The sequence below is a fragment of the Leucoraja erinacea genome, chromosome 22, assembly GCF_028641065.1.
Source record: "Leucoraja erinacea ecotype New England chromosome 22, Leri_hhj_1, whole genome shotgun sequence".
Lineage (NCBI taxonomy): Eukaryota > Metazoa > Chordata > Chondrichthyes > Rajiformes > Rajidae > Leucoraja > Leucoraja erinaceus.
In genome coordinates this window covers 25632391-25654039 of record NC_073398.1, presented here as the reverse complement: position 1 = coordinate 25654039, position 21649 = coordinate 25632391, and the positions used below count along the sequence as shown (strand labels likewise).

Genomic DNA, 21649 nt, shown 5'->3' with positions numbered 1-21649 from the left:
GTGTTTTCATATTTAGAGTTACCTCCCACACCTGCCTGAGCGAAATAAATACATTACTGTATCTTTAACAAACCCCAACACTCCACACAAGGAGATTTCCCTTCATCTAAATCACAGCAATTCCATATGATCATGGCCGACCTATTCTGACCTCAACTCCAGTTCTGTGCCAGTTCCCCACACTGAGCGACTGCTTGACCGGGTCCATTACACAGATTGTCCAGTGACAAATGTGGCCTGGTTCAGACACACAACTACTTGAAGGTTTCATCCTCCCCTTTGTTCTCTCTGTCTCTCAATCGGTTCCTTGACCGTCCTTCACTTGTTTCAAGGGCCATCCTTCATTAGTACGTCCCTGATCGATTTAATGCAGTTGTTCTGACCCAGGCTGTCCGTCAACTTCCAACACAACACCACTGTGTCAGTTAGTGCTCTGCCTTTCCCACCTTGCCAGTGGTAAACACAATTCTGTTCCAGCACATTCTTCACCATCAGCATTGCTTTTGACTTCACTGCCCAGTACTTTGCTGCTTGAGCCAATGATATTTCAACATCAATTATTTAGCAACTGTAAGATAAAAGAGAGTGCAGATGATGGAATCCTGAGCAATAAACTAAGTGCTGGAGCAATTCAGCAGATCAGGCAGCATCTGTGGAGGGGATGTACCAATGACGTTATGGGTCTGATCCGTTCTTCAGTCAGATGGAGTGGGGAAGAGAACTCTTCATCTACCATTTCTCCACATATTTCCAACTGATCTCTATCCTGCTGCATGCGATACAATCTTCCTCAATATCCACAACTCCATGAATTTTCATCTCGTGTTTTGTTCTCCGTACCTAAGGGAGGAAATATTTGCCTTGGAATCTGTGCCTGTGCAGCGTTGATTTACTAGATGGATGTTTAGAATTAGGGAAGTGTCCACTGAAGAGAGATGGAGGAATATTAGACTAAACTGTCTGGAAATTAGAAAAGATTGCAGGTGATCTCGGGGAGAGGTACAGGACAATGAATATTTCTCCTCTCCTCAGGAAATTGTGGGAGTCGTGGTTGAAATTTATGAATTGTCATTGAATACAGGAGAGGTGCTGGATGAATGGAGGGAGGTAAATGTTGTGTCACTATTTAAGAAGAGCGGCAGGGATAATGCTGGGAACTATAGGCCAGTGAGCTTAATATTTGTAGTTGTAAAGTTATTAGAGTGTATTCTGAGAGATATGAAAAACATTCATTGAGAAAGGTCAGAGCTGATTTGGGATAGGCAACATGGTTTTGTACATGGGGGATCAGGTCTCTTAAATCTGCCTGTTTTTTGAAAATGTGACCAAAAAGGTTGATGAGAACAGAACTGTAGATGTTGTTTCTATGGACCTTGGCAAGGTAGATTTCACATGGTAGATAGCTGAATGGATAGAAAATGGCTTAATGGAAGGAAGCAGAGGGTGATGGTGGAAGGTTGCTTCTCAGGCTGGAAGCATAAGTAGTGTGCCTTAGGGCTCAGTGCTGGGGCTATTTCTGTTTGTCATCTATATCAATGATTTGGATGAGAACATACATGGCAAAATTAGCAAGATTGCAGATGATACAAAAGTGGGTGGTATTGCAGATCGTGAAGATAGTTGTGAAAAATTGCAGCAAGATCTTTATCAGATGGCCAGGTGGGTTGAGGAATGGTTGATGGAATTTAATACAGAGAAATGTGAAGTGTTACATTTTGGGACCTACACAGTGAATGGTAGGACTATGGGGAGTGTTATACAGAAAATGGATCTACAAGTGCAGGTACATGGCTCCTTGAATGTGGAGTCACAGCTAGGGCAGTTAAAAGGATTTTTGACACATTGGCCTTCATCAGTCAGAGTGTTGAGTATAGATGTTGGGAGGCCATGTTGCTGTTATGTAAGATGTTGGTGAGTATTGCATATTATCGTATTGTGTTCAGTTCTGTGCACCATGTTACAGGAAAGATGCTGTCAAACTGAAAAGGGTACAGAGACGATTCATGAGGATGTTGCCAGGACTCGAGGGTATGAGCTATAGGGAGAAGTTGAGTAGGCTGGGATTTTATTCCTTGGAGTGCAGTAGGATGAGGGGTGATCTTATAGAGGTGTATAAAATCATGAGAGGAATAGATCAGGTAGGTGCACCAAGCCTTATTCCCAAAGTATGGGAATTGAGGACCAGAGGACATAGGCTTAAGGTGAATGTGAAAATATTTAATAGGAATGTGATGGGTAACTTTTTCACACAAATGGTGGTGGGTGTATGGAAGGAGCTGCAAGACAAGATCGTTTAGGCAGGTACTATCGCAACGTTTCAGAAAAAGGTTGAAAATTACATGGATAGGACAGGTTTGGGGGGCATCTGTGCCAAACCCAGGCAGGTGGAACTAGTGTAGCTAGGACATGTTGGCCAGTGTGGGAATGTTTGGCTGAGTCGTAGCTTATGCAATGACTGGACCCGTTGCGCTGAACCCAGCGCCTTGAGGATAACCACTTTGTAAGTGATTTTGACCGAGGATAAGGATGTAGCTGGAGCCCACCGGCGACGCAGCGTCAGCAGGACATAAACATCCCATATCTTCGAGTACCTGGGCCTAGGGAATTTGAGTTGAAGATATCCTTCATAAATCTGGATATCAGAGGTCGAGACCCGACAGCGTGGTGTCTCGACCCCTGCAGGAAGTATGACGACCAGGCACTTCCGGCACAATTTATAGCACTACATCTCTTGTGAAATATAGCTTTGAGAGGAATTCCAAGACATCTGTTATACGTACCGTGTCATACGATATATTGGACTGTAAACGGAATACTTCCCATTCCTTGATATAGGAGGTGTGCTGTTTCCTGGTACTATCTCTTCAGGCCGCAGTGATTACATCCACCGTACAACCTGACAGTCCGTACCCCAGGAAGGGTCTTCTCATAGTCTGTAAATCAACAATTTGATTCACTCATGCAGAGGATGGTTCTCCCCAGTCACGGGGTGAGCCAGCAGATTTCTGCGTTTGGGAACAGCCATAAAAGGCTCTGTTATCATTCCCAGTATGAGTGGGCCCATGGCTGTGTAGGCCAGACAGGCACTATCAAAAGCCTGAGGCTGAGTCTTGCTGGTGTAAGAGAATGCATCCATCGCCACTGCCCCTGAGAATGCCCGCCATGCCAGATGTTTTTGTAACTGGTGATTGAGACTAGATGCAAACAAATCAATATTTGGTGTTCCATCGATCCACAATGTCATTAAATACTTTGTGATCCAACATCCATTCTGTGTTGTCATTGATTTACGTGATGATACACCAGTGCCAAATGAGGTTAGATAAACTTATCATAGGGTATTGACTTGATTGCACCCATGTGATTAATATATGCCACCACGTAGTGTGTCAACTTGTAGTTGAGCATGCAGATATGCATATTCGCACAATAAGCCTTTAACCCATAGAACGCACCTAGTGACTTTAGGTAGTTGATACCATATAACTGAGGGATTGGTAACTCATGCACATCCCATCCGCCTCTGTGACTAGAGATGAGATAGTAATTTCCCATCTTTGAGCGCTAGCATCAGTTTGTAATAACTGAAGGTTTAATGACCAAGAGTACGGGAGCAATGCTGAATACTGTTTGTTCATCATTGTGACTTTATAGCTTTAACTGGTAATAGCATAGATCTGTTAACAATGACCTACATGGTACTTGAGAGCTTGCTCCTTTGCACGATGTAAGTTCTGATGATGCAAAGGCCCCAATCGCGCAGCTGAAATAACAGCCCCTAAATTGCCAATTACACTGGCAACTTGATGAATAAACAACTAGATTGTTACAAGCTTTCATTAATTCTAATCTCTTGCCCCAAGGCAGAGTCACGGATAATTAATAGAGTTAAAGGTAAATCGCAATCTATAACTCCAGTTGGTATCAACTTAAATTCAACTGGATGAATGATAAACCCCAATTTCTCAAATATTAGTTTTGTGGTTGGAACAGCTAATTTAGTAGTGACTCCGAAGTAAAATAGGAATTGATGTGAAATGCCAGATGCGCAAGGAATTTAAAATATTGTATATGAATTCGCAAAATATAAGAAGTAAAGTAGATGAGCTTGAGGCTCAGTTAGAGGTTGGTAGATATGACATAGTGGGGATTACTGAGACGTGACTGCAGGAGGATCGGGCCTGGGAACTTAACATTCAGGGTTATACATCCTATAGAAAGGACAGGCAGGTGGGCAGAAGAGGGGGGAGTAGCTCTGCTGGTGAAGGATGGAATTCAACCCTTGCGAGGGAAGACATAGGGACTGATGAGGTAGAGTCGCTGTGGATTGAGTTGAGGAATTGCAAAGGCAAGAAGACACTAATTGGTGTTATCTACAGACCCCCAAATAGTAGCCCGGATGTAGGGTGTAAGTTGGAGCTGGAGTTAAAACTGGCATGTAACAAAGGGAATGACACTGTGGTGATGGGGGATTTCAATATGCAGGTAGACTGGGAAAATCAAGTTGGTTCAGGACCCCAAGAAAGAGAGTTTGTAGCGTGCCTCTGAGATGGATTGTTAGAGCAGCTTGTAATGGAGCCGACCAGAGAAAAGGCAATTCTGGATGTAGTGTTGTCCAATGAACCAGATTTGATAAGAGAACTAAAGGTAAAGCCGCTTGGAGGCAGTGATCATAATATGATTCATTTTAATCTGCAATTTGAGAAGGAGAAGGTTATATCAGAAGTGTCAGTGATGTGGTTGAACAAAGGGGACTATGAAGGCATGAGAGGGGAGGTGGTCAAGATAGACTGGAAAGGGATCCTAGCAGGAATGACGATGGAACAGCAATGGCAGGAATTTCTGGGCATAATCCGGAAGAAGCAGGATCATTTCATTCCAAAAAGGAAGAAAGATTCTAAGGGGAGTGGGAGGCAACTGTGGCTGACAAGAGAAGTTAGGGATAGAATAAAACTTAAAGAAAGGATGTATAACACAGCAAAGAGTAGCCGGAAGCCGGATGATTGGGAAACTTTCATAGAACAACAGAAGGAAACAAATCGGGCAATAAGGGCTGAAAAGATGAAGTACGAGGGGAAGCTGGCCAGGAATATAAAGAAGGACAGTAAAAGTTTATTTAGATAAGTTAAGGGAAAAAGAATAGCAAAGTCAAATGTGGGTCCCTTGAAGGCAGACACGGGTGAAATTATTATGGGGAACAAGGAAATGGCTGAAGAATTGAACAGGAACTTCGGATCTGTCTTCACTAAGGAAGACACAAATAATCTTCAAGAAGTACTGGAAGAAAGAGGATCTAAGGGGGTAGAGGAACTGAAATTTTTTTTTATTAGGCGGGAAATAGAATTGGGTAGGCTAATGGAACTGAAGGATGATAAATCCCCGGGGCCGGATGGTCTGCATCCAAGGGTCCTCACGGAGGTGGCTCTAGAAATAGTGGACGCATTGGTGAACATTTTCCAATGATCATTAGATTCAGGATCAGTTCCTGTGGACTGGAGGATAGCTAATGTTATCCCACTTTTCAAGAAAAGAGCGAGATGGAGAAAATGGGGAATTACAGACCAGTTAGCCTGACTTCGGTGGTGGGAAAGACGCTGTTGTCAATTATTAAAGAGGTAATAATGGGTAATTTCTGAGTTTCTCCCACCATCTCTCTCACTCTCCCTTACGAAATTGACTGGAGAGTTGGGCAAGGCCTGACTTCCTTCACATCATGTCGCGACACCTACCAAGACGGCCAGAATTGTGGGGAAATTGACCACCACCCTGGTTGAGCTGATTTATAAACAGACATAAGTGGTTTTCTTACAGATGTTCTGAGGAGATTCTTGACCCAGTTCATCTTCTGCAGCTCACCCACAAGACTGTGAAAGCTCTCTCCCTGCAACTATCCCACTAACCCCCCATGTATCCTCTCCACAGCCTTTATTTCTCTCCCAGGTGCGGTGTCCGGGACCCAACACACCAGGTGCGGCCGAAGGACAAGAGTTCATTGTGTAAAGTCTGTGCCGCCTTCTCCTCAGAGCAGCACTGAGTGCAGAGGTGGGGAGGAAGCAACAGTGGGACAGGAAGGCTGCGAGAAACTGGACTCACACAGCACCAAACACACAGCTCATGATGCAGTTCTCTTTATTATTGGCTGAGAAGCTCAGTGAGTACAGTCGCCACAGACAGTGAGAGCGGCTACAAAGAAATCAAAGCATTGGATCCACTGCTGGAAAGGATGAGGGGATCATTCTGGAGTCTTCTACTTTTAAGGCAGATGGTAATAACAAACAAAACCATATCCACTGCCACATTCCACATCATTCCAACTTCCCTCTTCTAGAAGCAGGAAATAAGAAAAGCATTTACCTGTTAGTCCACAAGCAAAATGCTGCAGATGCTAAATATCTGAAAGAAAATACTGGAAATACTCAATAGGTCAGGTGGCATGTGTGGAGAGACGTTTCCACTCCCCACAGATGCTGCCTGAACTGCTGACTGTTACCAGCATTTTCTGTTTTCTATCTGGTCTAAATGGTTCATCTATTTGAGTCAGCGTATGTGAGCCATTCATGTTCCCTGACTCTTGATTGGTGAGTTTACCTCGTAAATAAAGGGAGTCACTTCCTGTGGAGGTGCCAGGTGCAGCCAGAGTGTGTGTTGCTGAAACCTGAAGCCCCCAATATTCACGGGGGTTTGGACTGTCCCAGACTGAAGTGTCTGGACTCACCCTGGGCTGCAACTCCCTGTGTGGGCTGGACAACACGCCTGTTGCGTCAGAGATAAACCCAGCCCTCCCCATTCCATGGACCTCACACAATGGGAGCAGAGTCTGGAAACTCTGGAGCTGGAACTTCTGCAACCAATGTCATGTCTAAATCTGGGGATTTAACATCAGTGTACATTCCAATATCTGTAGTGTTACACCCAGTGTTTGTAGAATTAGGGTGTTCCCTTGCATGTGGAGCACAGAAACAGACCATTCGGCCCATGGACCCGTGCTACTGTTGCTGCTCCACACCAGCCTCCCCCCTGTCTTCATCCGACCCATCAACACATCCGTCTGTTCCGTTCTCCATCTACCTCTCTCTTAAGTCTGTGCTCTCTGCCTCGATTATGTGCTACTGAGCTCCACCTGCTCGCCACGCGCAAGTCAAGAAGATTTTTCCTCTTCTCGCTTATATTTATCAGTGGCTATTTTATATTTATGACCAGTAAATCTGGTTTCACATTCGAGGAAACATCTCTCGACATCGCCTATAAATCCTTCACAGTGAGATCGGCCCCAGGTTGGTCACCCCTCAATCTTTGCTCTTGTGGAGAACAAGCCTCAGCCTGTTGGATCTTCTCTGCCGCTCTGTTTTATGATCAGTTCACTGCTCCACTGCCTGTCAATCTTTTATAAAAGAGTGATATGGAAAGGTTTATAGTACAGCATGTCCACTCTAACCAGAATATACAGAGGTTGAGCATAATGTTTACACTTTAATTTTAATTCATTTTGAAATGAATCTCAGGACATTCCTTTCACTTTCCTGTCTGTATTCAGGTTTTTCTTTATCTGCCGTGTCACACTGTACCTTCCTCTAGGTTCAGTGTTACCCCTTTGTACATTTCTCCTGCACAGAACACTTGGTGTCTGTTCACCTGACGCCTGCATTACGTCCCATACATCCTTCTCTCACTGCTGGGCACTCAGTGCAGTTTGCAGAGCACAGGACCCATGGGGTTGGTTCACTCCCTCTGTGTAACAGCAGGTCTGTTGATACCATGTTTGAAATGAACTTCCAGTAAAATATCATCTTGCAAACTGTTTCTGATCTCATTGCCTCTGGCGATCTCCATTACACAGCCTCTAATCCTATCGTTCCCCAGCCTCGTACTGCCTACTCCAATCTCCCCCCAATATCCACAAGCGGGACTTCACCCTTCTACCATCAGGTAAAGAGTATAGGTATGAAAACACATACCTCCAGATTCAGGGGCAGCTTCTTCCCAGCTGGTATTGGGCAACTGAATCATTCTATCACCAACTAGAGAGCGTTCATTATATACCATTTACCTCATTGGAGACATTCGGTTTATCTTTAATCGGACTTTTGTCGACTTTCTTCTACTAAATATTATTCCCCTTATCCTGTATCTGTACACCAATATCAATCAATATCAGTTTTATTTGTCACTTGCACATAAAGTGCAAGTGAAATGAATTTGCCAGAATGAACCACACTGGTTGTCTTGATTGTAATCATGCATAGTCTTTCCACTGACTAGATAGCATGCACCAAAAGTGCTTTTAATTGAAGATAGATATAATATGCAGTTTTCTGTTTCTACATTTCTGTCATAGTAACACTTACTGAAATAGTTCAGAATCACACAATCTTCATGGCCATAGCGATTATCGGGTTGTGTGTCACTCCAATGTTGGTAACCCAATCGAGTTCCATCGATCCATTTGAAAGTCCCTTCCTGTGGTTAAAATCACTGGTCATTCCTGTTGGAATGCTGAGTAACCCGCCGTTTAACAGTACAGGGAGGAGCTGTACCTAAGCTGGAGTGAGAGCAGAATACGAGCATCCAGGACAAGTAGGGCAGTGGATGGGCATTTAAACTATGGACTGGCAGGGTGGGGGAATCTCATGCAAGTAACAGAATCTTTGGGATGAAAGTGACAGAATCTGAGAGGAAAGGTCAGAGAAGAGTAGTAATGGTAACTCAGAAAATAAGGAAAAGATGGTCAACGGACACAAATACAAAGTAGGGGATCTCCCAGAGAAAGACTGAGGTTGAGCATAATGTTTCTCTGCTTAATTTTATTTCATTGTGAAATGAATCTCAGGACATTCCTTTCACTTTCCTGTCTGTGTTCTGTTCTTTCTTTATGTGCCTTGTCACACTGTACCTTCCTCTAACTCCAGTGTTACCCACTTGTTCATTCCTCCTGCACAGTTACACTCGGTGTCTGTTCCCCTGACTCCTGCATTACATCCCATATATCCTCCTCTCACTGCTGGGCAGTCAGTCCTGTTCTGCAGAGCACAGGACCCATGGGGTTGCTTCACTCCCTCTGTGTAACAGCAGTAAACCTCCTGTTCAATAGTGTGTCTGAAATTAACTGGCAGCATTTTAACATTTCTGTCAAAGATTCATTTACGATGAGTGTACTGACCTCCAGCGTTATCCGTGTGAGTTTGCACCTTCTCCCTGTGACGTGCGGTTTTCCAGCGAGTGCTCCGGTTTATGTGAGAGGAAGTAGGTTACAATTAAATGACTGAATGGATGGGGTTGATGGGATTGTACTGGGAGTTCGCGTGGACTTAATGGAATGAATGGACTTCTCTGTTGTAAGAAATTATGAAACATTGAACAAAGCTGGCGTGGCTATCATTGTTTGGTCAAAATATTCTCAAGTATTGATTGGATAGGTTCTATTAAGTTTTAATTAAAAAAAGCAGTGATAATTTAATTGTAAGGATTGGCCTTAACTGTCTTCTGTTCAGCTTTAGAGAACTCATGTGATTGATTTCAATTTCATATCCACAAATCTCTAAATTCTCATTGTTAGATTCCTTCACAGCTGCTGTGTAACGTCACTCTGCACACCAGCCTCGCCCCGTGTTCTTTCCACATTTTGGGAACAAAAATAATTCAGTGTCAGGAAAAGGATTAACTGGAACGTGACTGCAGGGAGGATCGGGCAGAATGAAGGGAAATGTTGAGGCCAGCACTGGTCAAGCACAATCGCATTGAAGGGCGGGGCAGACTTGAGGGGCCGAGTGGCCTACTCCTGCTCCCATTTTAATGTGTTGTGTCAGTGCGTATTTTATATTTATGCGTTGATACAGTATTGACCCCTGTATAATGCTGATTCCATGAGCTGATGACGGGAAAGGAAAGTCCCAGTGATGGTGTGAGATGAAGGAGGGTGAGAGGAGGCTCATGTGGAGCAGAAACACATGAACATGTGGGATTTTATTTGTTCACAGGACGTGGTGACAGTGGCCAGACCTGCATTTATTGTCCTTCCCTGATCATCCTCTGACCATTTCAGACGGCAGGTAAGAGTCAACACATTGATGGATCTCTGGAGTCGTGATGAGGCCAGACTGGGGAAGGAGGGCAGATTTCTAACTCTGAAGAACAACAGCGAACCAGATGATTTTTTACAACAGTCCAGTAGTTTCAGTCCCCATTACTGATGGTAACTTGTTACTCCAGAGTGATTGCAGTTTATTTACTTGGATACAAATTCCCTGGTGTGTGGGATTGGAATCAAACTTGTGTGCCTGGATCACCGGGATATCACAGAGTAACTTAACCATTACACTGCCGTGCCCTGTTGCTCTGCAGGGCATAATGTGTAATTCTATCTCTGAACAACGATGTGACACCAGAGATCCATCAATGTGTTGACTGTAACCTGCCCTTTGAAAAGGGCAGTGGATGATCAGGGAAGAACAACAAATGCAGGTCTGGCCAGTGTGGTGACGAAGCTAACGTGTCATCATTAACTGTACCTTGCATAAGTCGTTTAGGCCAATCCAAGCGCGTGTGCTACTTTTGCTCACTGTATTAATCACTTTGGCAATGAATTCGTCTTGTTCCGGCGAGTTCACAGTAGCCAGATTTGCATAATGTGTTTGGGCATTGCACATCATCTTTAAACAAACAAAATAGTTTATCTGTTGCAGAGTTTTATCCTCTCACAAGCCTCCAAATAAATCACCCGACTAGACGTTCGAAATTGGACAACTTTGTCCACTTGAATCAGATTTCTTGTTCTTTAATCTCTCTGATGTCAACCCCAGCTCTGTGTTAACTCCTGGGTGTGGAGTTTCCCCCAAATCCCCAATATTTTACCCACTGGTCCAAGCGATAGGAACCGGAGCCCACGGCTGCAGTGAAGCGCACCCTGGAACACAGGGACTCTTCGCAGATAATTCAATGAGAGGATGTGTTGTGAGTTCATGGGAATGAACCAGCAGAGAGCAATGTTCCCCAGGCCTTTCAGAGCAACCACTGGTTTCAGGGACTTACCTCAGCATCTGACCATGTCTTTTTGACAGCGAAAAATCGGTGACAAGATTTTAAGGAAGGAAAATAAAACCAGTCTTCAGCACACGGTCCTTTGAATAGCTCACGTTTTTCAAGGTGATGCTGAGTCTCCTCCTGTCCCAAGTAATTGGTCGTCTCTGTCAGTTAAAGAGAATTTGGATTTAAACCAATCACCAACCAAAGGCCTTACTCAGCGAGTCCCGTTTGTCTGCATTTAGCCCATATCCTCTCATCTTTTTTCTATCCATGTACCCGTCCAAGTGTCCTTGAAATATTGTAAATGTACCTGCCTGTACCACTTCCTGTTGCACCCTCATTGTGAATAACATGTCCTCCAGTTTTTTCTCCCCGACATGTTCTACCTATGTTCTATCGATGCACCTCATGAATTTATAACACCCCCCCTTGTAACTGAAGCCCACCAGATCTGGCAACATAAATTCCGAGTGGGGTCTCACCAACTGTAACGAGGATCCCAACTCCTTTAATCTTCGATGAGGGCAAGTGTGGCAAACACCTTCTTCACCACCTTGTCCACCTGTGCCACTCACTGAGCTATGTCATCGTATCCGAGGACTCTTTGATCCGCAATCCCTCCCTTATAACTCAAGCCCACCAGACCAGGTAACTGAATTTCTTGGCGGAGTCTCAGCAACATCTTTACAGCTGTAACATGGAATTCATTTAATCTTTGATGAGGGCAAGAGTGCAAAACACCTTCTTCACCACCTTGTCCACCTGTACCACTACTCTCACAGAGCTATGTCTTCATATCCCGAGGTCTCTCTGATCTCATGGGTGGAGCTGAGAAACAGCAATAGGCAGAAGACATTGGTTGGATTTGTCCGTGGTCACCCACCAGTGGTCTGGTAGTCTAGGGTACATATCAAGAATTTAGAGGCACATTTAGGAACAGTATTAACACATATATAAGTTATTTTGATCTTCAGAAAGATTAGGCAACACAAATTAACAGTAAATATGCAGAGTTATATGCACTGAGTATATTCCTGCTAGCTTTCTAGATCATTCCTTTAAGGGACTAAAAATCCCCAGTATTGTGCAATGACAAAGGGTTAATTAATAATGTTTTGGTTGAAGGGCCTTCAGGTACATTGATCTTTGTCATGAGGTTTTATGTTAAAATTCCCACTGGTCTTGGACAAATCAAGACCAATGCGTTACAACTAGGGTGAGCAAGCTACAAAGCTGTGTGGCACGGGTCAACTTTGGTCGGTCAGGTGATTGAGAGAATACATTCACAGGTAAGACAGGAGAAAAGCAATGGTTGGCATAACCGAGATAGAGCCATTTAAGACACACTCAATATTATTTAAATTATACTCAAAATGTCATCAGAATGAGATTATCTCATTGAAACAAACAAGATTGTATCCTTCCAGATTTCCAGCTGCAATGTTTTTTTGCATTTCAAAGCATGTCAGTCTGATTATCAAATGACTAATAACTCCAACCTTTCTCTGTCTCTTTCACTCCCCACCCCCAGGACTCACTCCCCCTGTACCATTGCCAACACGCTGGCCATCCTCCCTCAAGCCTCCATCCTCACCCTCACAATGGGCAAGTAAACTGCACCTGCTGCATTGTACCAGTGCCTGCAGAACCTTCTCCTCTACATCCCCTGCGCTCCTGACAGAGTCACATATCCCTCTTTCTGCAACTCTTTCTTCCTGTGAAGCGTCACCATGGATAAATCTCTGTCTCCTGATGTGGAGGAGAGACTTCAACCCACTTTCCAACTCAGCAGCTCTGAGATGAATATCCCAGAAAAGAGACATTTCCTACCACATCCCGACCAGTCCCAATGTCCACAAATTCCCATGTTCCACAGGTCACACAGGTGGCATGCAAAGATTTTGTGAATTCCAATATCCTGGGGCGCTGCGCGCGACCTTGCATCGCAGCCTACGTCACCACGCACCTGCGCGCGAAATACACACCAATGCGCGCAAAATGCATCCCATGCGCGCATCACGCGCGTGTCGTGCATCGTAACGCGTGAAGGATGTTGAGTAAATGACACGCAAATGTCGCCCAAGTGGGACAGGCCCTTGATGCTCCTGGAATCAATGGACCTTACCTGCCACATCACTGGCAAGCAGTGTGGTCAGCGCCAAAACCCACATCAGCATCATGTTTCCTTCCTTGAACCTGAAACACAAGAAAACAATTCATCATTAGTGTCAAGTTTCACAGTGAAGGTGGGCATATCCTGCTGCCGTTCCCACCTCTCTCTCTCCCAGCTCTCTGTGTCGATGAGGTTTCCAATGCTGTTGCATCCTTATATACATGTAGTTCTGGCATCTTGGAGGCTTTTGGAACCAATGGAATCAAACTCAATTGGCTGCAGCAATCTATGTAAAACTGCTGCTGACCAATCACTGACTGACAGATTAGAACAAGATGAACAGGAAGTCACAGAAATGTCTTGTGAGCTCCAAGTGTGACTGTAGAATGTGGCACTGTATCTGAACACTGAGGGATGGAAACTGTTGAAAGTATGTATGGCCCCATTATGTGTTTATGGTATTAGGGTCTAATGAATATTATCACCAGGAACAATTAAGATGTAACGTTCAGGCGAATACTTCAAAAACAACATTATTGACCCAGAACACCTCACTAATTCCTTTACTCACTCTGGTATGTTTCCTCTCCATTTCCAATCGCCTGGCAAGATCCCTCCATCATGGACTCATGAAAGTTTGTAATCTATTTGTAAGGAACTGGTTCAATTTAGCATCTGGCCACTTTTTAAAAAGGAGCTGGTGAAGTCTGCTCAGAAGGAACATGGAATGATAATGGACAGCTTGATGCTTGTTGCATTTCCAGGCACAGCTGAGTGAGATCCCTGTAGGAACATGATGTGGGAAGGAATCCACAGGATCTCCAGTGGGGTGGGATTGATGGGCCAAATGGCCCTTTCTTTCTCTGGATTTTAAAACCCCTCTTTCTTATGTCCCTCTCAACCTAATGTTTCTACAGTTCTCCCACTATCTCCCACCAAGATGCTCCTTTCCCCTCCCATCGCTCGTGGGTGCTCCAATCCCATCCCCTAGTCCCATATTTCCCATATTATCGTCTCTTTCCTCTTCCACCATATCCCTCCCTCTGGCTTTACATTTCACACCACCTCTTCTTTTGTTAACTGAGACCATTTGCCAATCACATCCTATCACCTCCATCCACCTATCACATTTCCCCATGTCCACCTCGCTTTTCCAGCTTTCTGCCCCGACTACAATCAGTCTGCACGTGTCCCATCCCTAACGTTGTCTGTCTGTTGCCTCCACAGGTGTTGCACGAGTTTCTCCACCGCTTTCTGTTTTGTTCAAGTTTAAAGGGTAAATGTGTATAAAATGTGGGGTTGGGGAGAGAGAGCGAAGAGATACCAGGAGGGACAGCAGTTGGCGTGAACAGGACATGGTGGGAGGAAAGGTGTCTTGTTTCTTTTTATTGGATGCAACGTATGGCATAAATCTTCTCCATGTAACCAATAGACATGTACCCACAGTGATTGTTGTGGTCACAGACAAGTCTCTTGAATTAGGTTACAATGGTTGTGTACATGTTATACTTGGAGTGTACTGTAGGATAATGGGAGGTTGTCACAGGACATCACTGGAAACTTACAACAGTATAATCACTCGGACAAACGCAAATGTGACAATGTTTGAATACGATAACTGACAAAGCGAAGTCAGGTAACATCACTGGAAATAATACGGCCCTACCTGAAGAACTTTCTGAGCTTGCTTTGAGCAGAAGGGGACAAATTATCATACACAACAATCCTCAACACAGAGGCATTCTCAACGCCATTCTTTACTCCTTGTACCACCAACAACTGTGCGGCCATGTACAAATCCAATTCAATTTACACATTTGTAGACAACACCATCATTGTGGTCCGGGTATCAAATAATGATGTGCGGAGTACAGGAAGGAGATTGAGAACCTCATGACCTGGTGTTCAGACAACAACATTTCAATGTCAGCAAGTCAAAGGAGATAGTGATCAACCTCAGCAAGCAGAGCGGTACTAGTACCCTGGTGTGCATTGATGATGCTGAAGTAGAGATGACTGAAAGCTTCAAATTCCTCAGAGTCAATAACATTGATAACTTCTCCTGGACCACCCATATTGAAGCAATGGCCAAGAAAGCACACCGTATAAAGCTTAGGACGTTTGGCATGTCCCCACTAACTCTCAACAATTTCTGCAGATGCACTGTAGAAAGCTTTTTTTCGGGATGCATAACAGCATGGTTTGAGAATAACTCTTTCCAAGACTGCAAGAAATTGCAGAAAATTGTGGACGTAGCCCAGACCATGACACAAGCCAACCTCCCTTTTATTCACTCCATTTATACCTCACGCTGCATCAGCAAGGTGTAGTGTAAGGGTTAAACAGACAATTTCAGCAAAAATGTAAAGTGATCAGCTAAATTAGCAGCACAACATTCCAAACTCTCCGAAAATAAGATGTTTCCCATATAAGTATGAGATGTTTTCTGCACCTGTTCATGTCTGGGAACTTACATTGCCTGGGAGCGTAACGTTTCTCGTCGTGGTCACAAAACTTTATCCCTTACTCTCAAGTTCCCCGTCTCCATCTTTTATCTTTAGTAAATGTGAATTTCGGCAATGCATCCCGTGTTTGTGTACCAATTTCTCTTCCTGGAGTCGGTCACAATCTCCTTTGTCTTGCTGACTTCGAGAGAAAGGCTGTTGTCTTGACTCAGGTCATGAGGTTTTCAATCTCCTTCCTCTGCTCAGTCTCATGATTATTTCATTTCCAGCTCACTTTCACTGTGTCACCTGAGAATTTGCAGGTTGAATTAGATTTGTACTTGGCCGCCTACTTGTGGGTGTATGAGGGTGCTGAGAATGCATCCTTGCATAGCACCAGCGTGGAGGATTATCCCTATCCTCACTGAATGTAGTCTGTTGGTCAAAAATTGAGGATCTAGTTGTAGAGATGAATGCTGACTCCAAGTTCCACAAGTTTGTGACAACCTTGGATGGGATAATGGTACGAACAGCATCCTTGGCCTCACCTACGCCAGAGTGAGACCACATGCAAACTAGAAGAACAGCATCTCATAAACTTCTTGGTAAATTACAACCCAATGGCATGAACATTGAATTCTCAATTATTTATGTATTATCCTCACCCCTCTCTTTCCTGTGCCCTACTCACCCTAAAGCTTCTACATTTCACCCACCAACCCGTCATTTTGCTCCTTTCCCCTCCCATCCCTCCTGTGTGCTCCTCTCCCATCACCAAGTTCCATATTTCATTTATCATCTCTTTCCTCTCCCCCTTTGTCCTCTGCCACCGTATCCCTCCCTCTGGCTTTACATTTCACTCCTCCTCTTCTTTCTTTATCTGAGACCATCTGCCAATATCACCCTATCACATCTATCCACCTATCACTTGCCAGACATTTCCCCATGTCCATTTCTCTTTTCCAGCTTTCTCCCCCAACTACAATCAATCTGCACAAGGGTCCCATCCCTAACGTTGTCTGTCTATTCCCTCTGTGATGTTCAGTGCACGGTGTAGGGTGGGATGACCCATTGCTCCTCCCATGCAGCAGGTGGCACTGCACAGGACAAAGGAAGATGTTTTGTATATAGTTGATTCTGTCTGTAGACGGTGTGAGTGTGCAGTCAGATCCTATGTGTGCAGTCATTTTTGGCGTCTTGCTGCCAGCATTGAGTAAAGTATTAAAGACCTCTGTTGTAAATTGAAGACTCTCAAGTTTTGTGCAGACCTAGAAAATGAACACAAAACCCTCCACAGGTGTTGCCTGAGTTTTTGTTCAAGTTCAAAGGGTAAATGTGTATAAAATGTGGGGTTGGGGAGGAGAAAGAGAGCGCGAGATACCAGTAGTTATGAACAGGGCATGGTGGGAGGAAGTGCTCTGAACCACGTCACTCAGAGGGCGAGTCTCTGAGGTTTCAAGGAACAGACTGAGACTGTCATCTTTGCTATGTGTTGTTTCTTTGTATTGGATGCAACTTATATCATTAATCTTCTCCATGTAACCAACAGGCCTGTACCCACAGTGATTGTTGTGGTCACAGACAAGTCTCTAGAATTAGGTTACAATGGTTGTGCAAATGTTATACTTGGAGCGTACTGTAGGATAATGGGAGGTTGCACTGTTTGATGGGAGAAATAGCAAAACAGAATATTTCACGTGGTGAGAAGCCAGTAAATGTTGGTGTGTGGAGGGGTGCAGGCGTGTTGGTTCACCAGATGCAGAAGGTTATTCTGCAGCTGGAACAAACAATTATGAAGTCAAACATCACAATGTATTTTACTGTGAAGGGTTTGAGGAAAAAAAAGATCTTGTGCTGATATTCCACAGTGTTATTCGGGGGATTTTGGTCTCCATACCTAAGGCATGAAATATTTGTCTTGCAGTCATTTCACCATTGATTCACTGGATGCAGGCCCGTACGAAGCTTTCAAAAAAAGGGGGGTGGCATGAAGGGGGGGTGCGGGGGGGGTGGGGGGGGGGGGGGGGGGGGGGGGTGCTGGTGGGCTAGAGCTGGGGGGGGGGGGGGTGCGGACGGGCCTGAAACGTGGGGCGTGATTTTTTAATTACTCTAGGGGGAAAAAAGGTGGGTGTGCTCCGCATCCCCCCTTCGGACAGCCATGGGATGGATATTTAGAATGAGGGAAATGTCCATTGAAAAGAGATGGAGGAAAATTCTAAAATAAATTTAGAAAGATTGCACGTGATCTCAGTGAGAGGTACTGGATTCGGAGAGGGTATGAGGGGTGCATAATGAGAGGGTGGTTTGTAAGTCTGGAGAGCCTGGTACTGGGTTAGTGTCAACGTTTAGCATTTATGAGAAGAGGAACTTCCCTTTGCAGAAGAATGAGAATATTCTAGATGTTCTCACTCTAAGAGGGCTGTGGATTGTCAGAATATACAGAATGTCACTGTTAGTTTTAGATTTAGTTTTAGACATACAGTCTGGAAACAAGACCATTGGCTCACTGACTCTACGCTGACCATCAATACCCATTCACACTTGTTGCATGTTATCTCAATTTCTCATCCACTGCCTGCGATTGATAAGACATTTTTCAGAAGCTAATTAACCGACAAACTCGCACAACTTTGGGATGTGGGAGCAACTGGAGCACACGGAGGAAACACACATGATCACAGGGAGATTGTCCAAACTCCACATAGACTGCAGCTGAGTTCCGGATCGAATGCAGGTCTTTGGCAGTGTGAGGACTGTACTGTCAATATCATATGCTGGGGGTGTCTCTGTAAATGAAGTTGTCGGAATGTTGTAATAACCCAACTCGTCAGAGAAGCTTCTTTGGTCACTGGACAAACGTATGAACTTTATAAACTGATAACAGTATAATCACTTTCACACACGCAGGATGTGGCTGGATCTGAATATGATAACTGGCAAAGCGAAGTCAGGCAACATTACTTTAAATAATATGGCCCTACCTAAAAAATTGAATGCTTTCTAAGCTCGCTTGAGCAAAAGGCCAATAGGGGATGAAACCTTTCCCTTCAGTCTCAGGTGCACCTCTTCCCAGGGTCATGTTGAAAAGGTTAGATCAACATTCCTCAGGGTGAACCCACAGAAAGTAACTGGCCCAGACGGAATTCCTGGCCGTGTCCTTAGTAGTTAGTCTTTAGTCAGCTAGTATTCACGGACATCTTTAAACTCTTCCTTCTCTGCACTGAGGTGAGGTACCCACCTGCTTCAAGAAGAGGGTAAACAAAAGTGCTGGAGAAACTTAGTGGGTGCAGCAGCATCTATGGAGCGAAGAAAATAGGCACCGTTTTTGGGCCGAAACATTGCCTATTTCCATTGTTCCATAGACGCTGCTGCACCCGCTGAGTTTTTCCACCACTTTTGTCTACCTTCGATTTTCCAGCATCTGCAGTTCCTTCTTAAATGCTTCAAGAAGAGCACCATCATCGTGGTGCTGAAGAAAACCAAGAGCTCATGCCTTAATGACAACTGTCCAGTAGCCTTGACATCCACCATTATGAAATGCTTTGAAAGGCTGGTTGTGGTCCACCAAGCAGCCTTGACCCACTATAGTTCACCTACCACCACAACAGGACCAGAGATTATATAATCTCCCTGACCCTATATGGCTAACTGATGGAATAGTGAGTGGAATAAATGGATCGGTTTTGGATTGGCAATCAGTGACTGCCTCAGGGAGCAATGCTGGAACTCAACTATTTATAATCTACAGTCTTGGCTTGGATGAAGGGAATGAGTGTGAGGGTCTTGAGACAAATTTCCAGTGATGGAAATGGGGTAAGCAGGGGGGACGCCGTTCCCCTACTTTTCAGTTTCCAGTTTATGTCCAATTTCTGTACAATAAAGGAGTCAGAGTTGTTAAACACAGATTTTTTTTTAAAAACCATGGATAATCGTTACAACGTGTCAACGCTCCATTAGCCATGAGATGAAAATGATTTGTTAACTACCACTGTTAGCACTTGTTAACAGCCAGTAGTTAACACGCAGTTATACAATGCATCATCAATACATCTATCAACATTCCTCAGTAAATGTATTTGTGTTTTAGCCAAGTATTAATGACGCCGCGTTCCTTTGGAAGCAAGATTGAAAAAAAGCAAAATATCACTTAAACAGAGTGAGAGAACTTGTGTTACAAAGGGATCAGGGAATGGAGGACATGAAACACAGAGTTAGCGTGCAGTTACAGCAAGTAATGGGAAGCTGATTGAATGTTGGCCTTTATTGTGTGGGGGATGGAGTCTAAGTAGGGAACTCCTGCACTTTCACAGGTTGTCCCTGGAGTAAGTGGACAGTTGTGGGCTCAGGGTTTCAGGAAGGATCTGCTTGTACTGGAGGCAGGACCGAGAAGGTTCATGAGGTTGTTTCCTGGGATGAAGGAATTGGTATCTAGGCCACAGGTGCTCTTGCACGAGCTTATAGCAGTGTTTGTTCAGTGTGTGTTCTTCTGCTGTGTATCTCAACCCTTCCTGGACCCAAGCAATCTCCTAACCCATGAGGTACAGTTCCATAAGGCTGGTTTCCCTTGAAAAGCAGTCGAGAGTTGGCCATTGTCAATAAATAACCAAAACTAAACCACGACAAAGTCTGAACTGGCCCAGTCATGTTCATCGCTTGGACTACCCAACATAAATCACCACTTTAAACCACTCTCTTTAATCAAGTGACAATGTTTACTGACAATGTCTCTGGCAAGACCAGTATTTATTGTCCATCCCTTGTTTCCCTGAACCAGGTGGTGGGGAGAGATTGCCTTGATTGCTACATTCTTCTTGTGAAGATATTTCCATGTTGTTGGGGAGGGTGTTCCACGATTTAAACCTGGTGATGATGAAGAAATGTCTCCACATCAGCATGACTTGGAAACATAACTTGGAGGAGAACCTGTGGCTGGTGTTGCAGTGCACCTGCTCCCCTCGTCCTTGATGGCAGGGTCACCTAACCACAGAAGTAATGGGATGTTGGTTTCTGTGACATCTACAGTATTTGAGAAAATGACAAAGCAAAGTGCTGCTGAAAATGAAAGATGGTTTGATTATGTTTTAAACTAAAATGCTCCACAGATCTACTGTTGAGTTTGGAGCAACTGTTGCCTGTAAATTTGAGCAAGGGATAACTGTCCAGGTCCCTGCTGCTGAACGAAAAGGAAATACTGGAAACTTGAACTGGGACAACTCACAACTGTAATTCTTCAGTGGTGTGACACGGAGAAAAAAAAAATCATATTTCAAGTCAATGAGTTGCAATGTATAATTTCTCTCTCCACTGTTGCCACGTGACCCGTTTCCATTTTCGTTTCTGCTGCTGATCAAGTTTCAGAGACTTTTTTCACCTTAATAAATAAAGCTTGCATTGCCTCTCTCTTGGGACAAATCTCAGCACAACTGATGCTGCTAACACTGAGCGGGTCGGTGGAGAACACAGCTGCCCACAGTAAGGCTACCCATTCGGATTTGTTTCAGTCGTGTGCTGCAGGTAACAGCGACTCTCACCTGCCCTCGATTTGTTCTAAAGATATACACAAAGTGCTCGAATAACTCTGCGGCTCAGGCAGCATCTCTGGGAGAAGGAATAGGTTACGTTTTGGGTCGAGACCTTTCTTCGGACTGACAGTCAGGGGAAAGGGAAACAAGAGTTATAGACGATGCAGAGCGATATAAAACAAATGAATGAAAGATATGCAAAAAAGTAATGATGATAAAGGAATCAGGCCATTGTTAGCATTGAAAGCGGAAATCATTAAAGAGACGAAGGGCATGTTAGGCATCTTGGACATAGGTCGGGAGAGATTGGACCAGGGGGGATAGGATGGAGTTGAGGTACGTGGAAATCATTTCTGTGAGACAGGAGCAGACAGAAACAATGGGTCTTCAAGGGCAGTTGTGTTTATGGATTTTGGGGAGAAGGTAAAACTGGGCTGTGCGGAGTCTCGAATGTATCCTGCCCATACTTTGGTCAGCTCCTGGAGTAAGTGTGTGGACCACAGCCTCATGTGGTTACTGACTGACTTAAAGGACTGAATCCCAGCTCAGTC

At 44.4% G+C, this 21649-nt stretch overlaps 1 protein-coding gene across 2 annotated transcripts; it reads right to left on the bottom strand.

Moving 5' to 3' along the window:
- Nucleotides 1–801: 801 nt before the first annotated feature.
- On the bottom strand, nt 802–16519 carry LOC129707848 (alpha-N-acetylgalactosamine-specific lectin-like). Of its 2 annotated transcripts, XM_055653246.1 has the most exons (5): nt 13145–16519; nt 11026–11180; nt 10506–10646; nt 8346–8457; nt 802–6324 (listed from the first exon to the last, which is right to left on the bottom strand). In XM_055653246.1, exons 1-5 carry the CDS (start codon nt 13197–13199, stop codon nt 6254–6256), a joined length of 534 nt encoding a protein of 177 aa, XP_055509221.1. In that variant the 5' UTR covers nt 13200–16519; the 3' UTR covers nt 802–6253. The 2 variants fall into 2 exon arrangements, 1 of the variants encoding a protein (XP_055509221.1); XR_008725243.1 differs by lacking the exons at nt 10506–10646; nt 13145–16519 and adding an exon at nt 12850–13134.
- Between the last annotated feature and the right edge of the window lie 5130 nt (nt 16520–21649).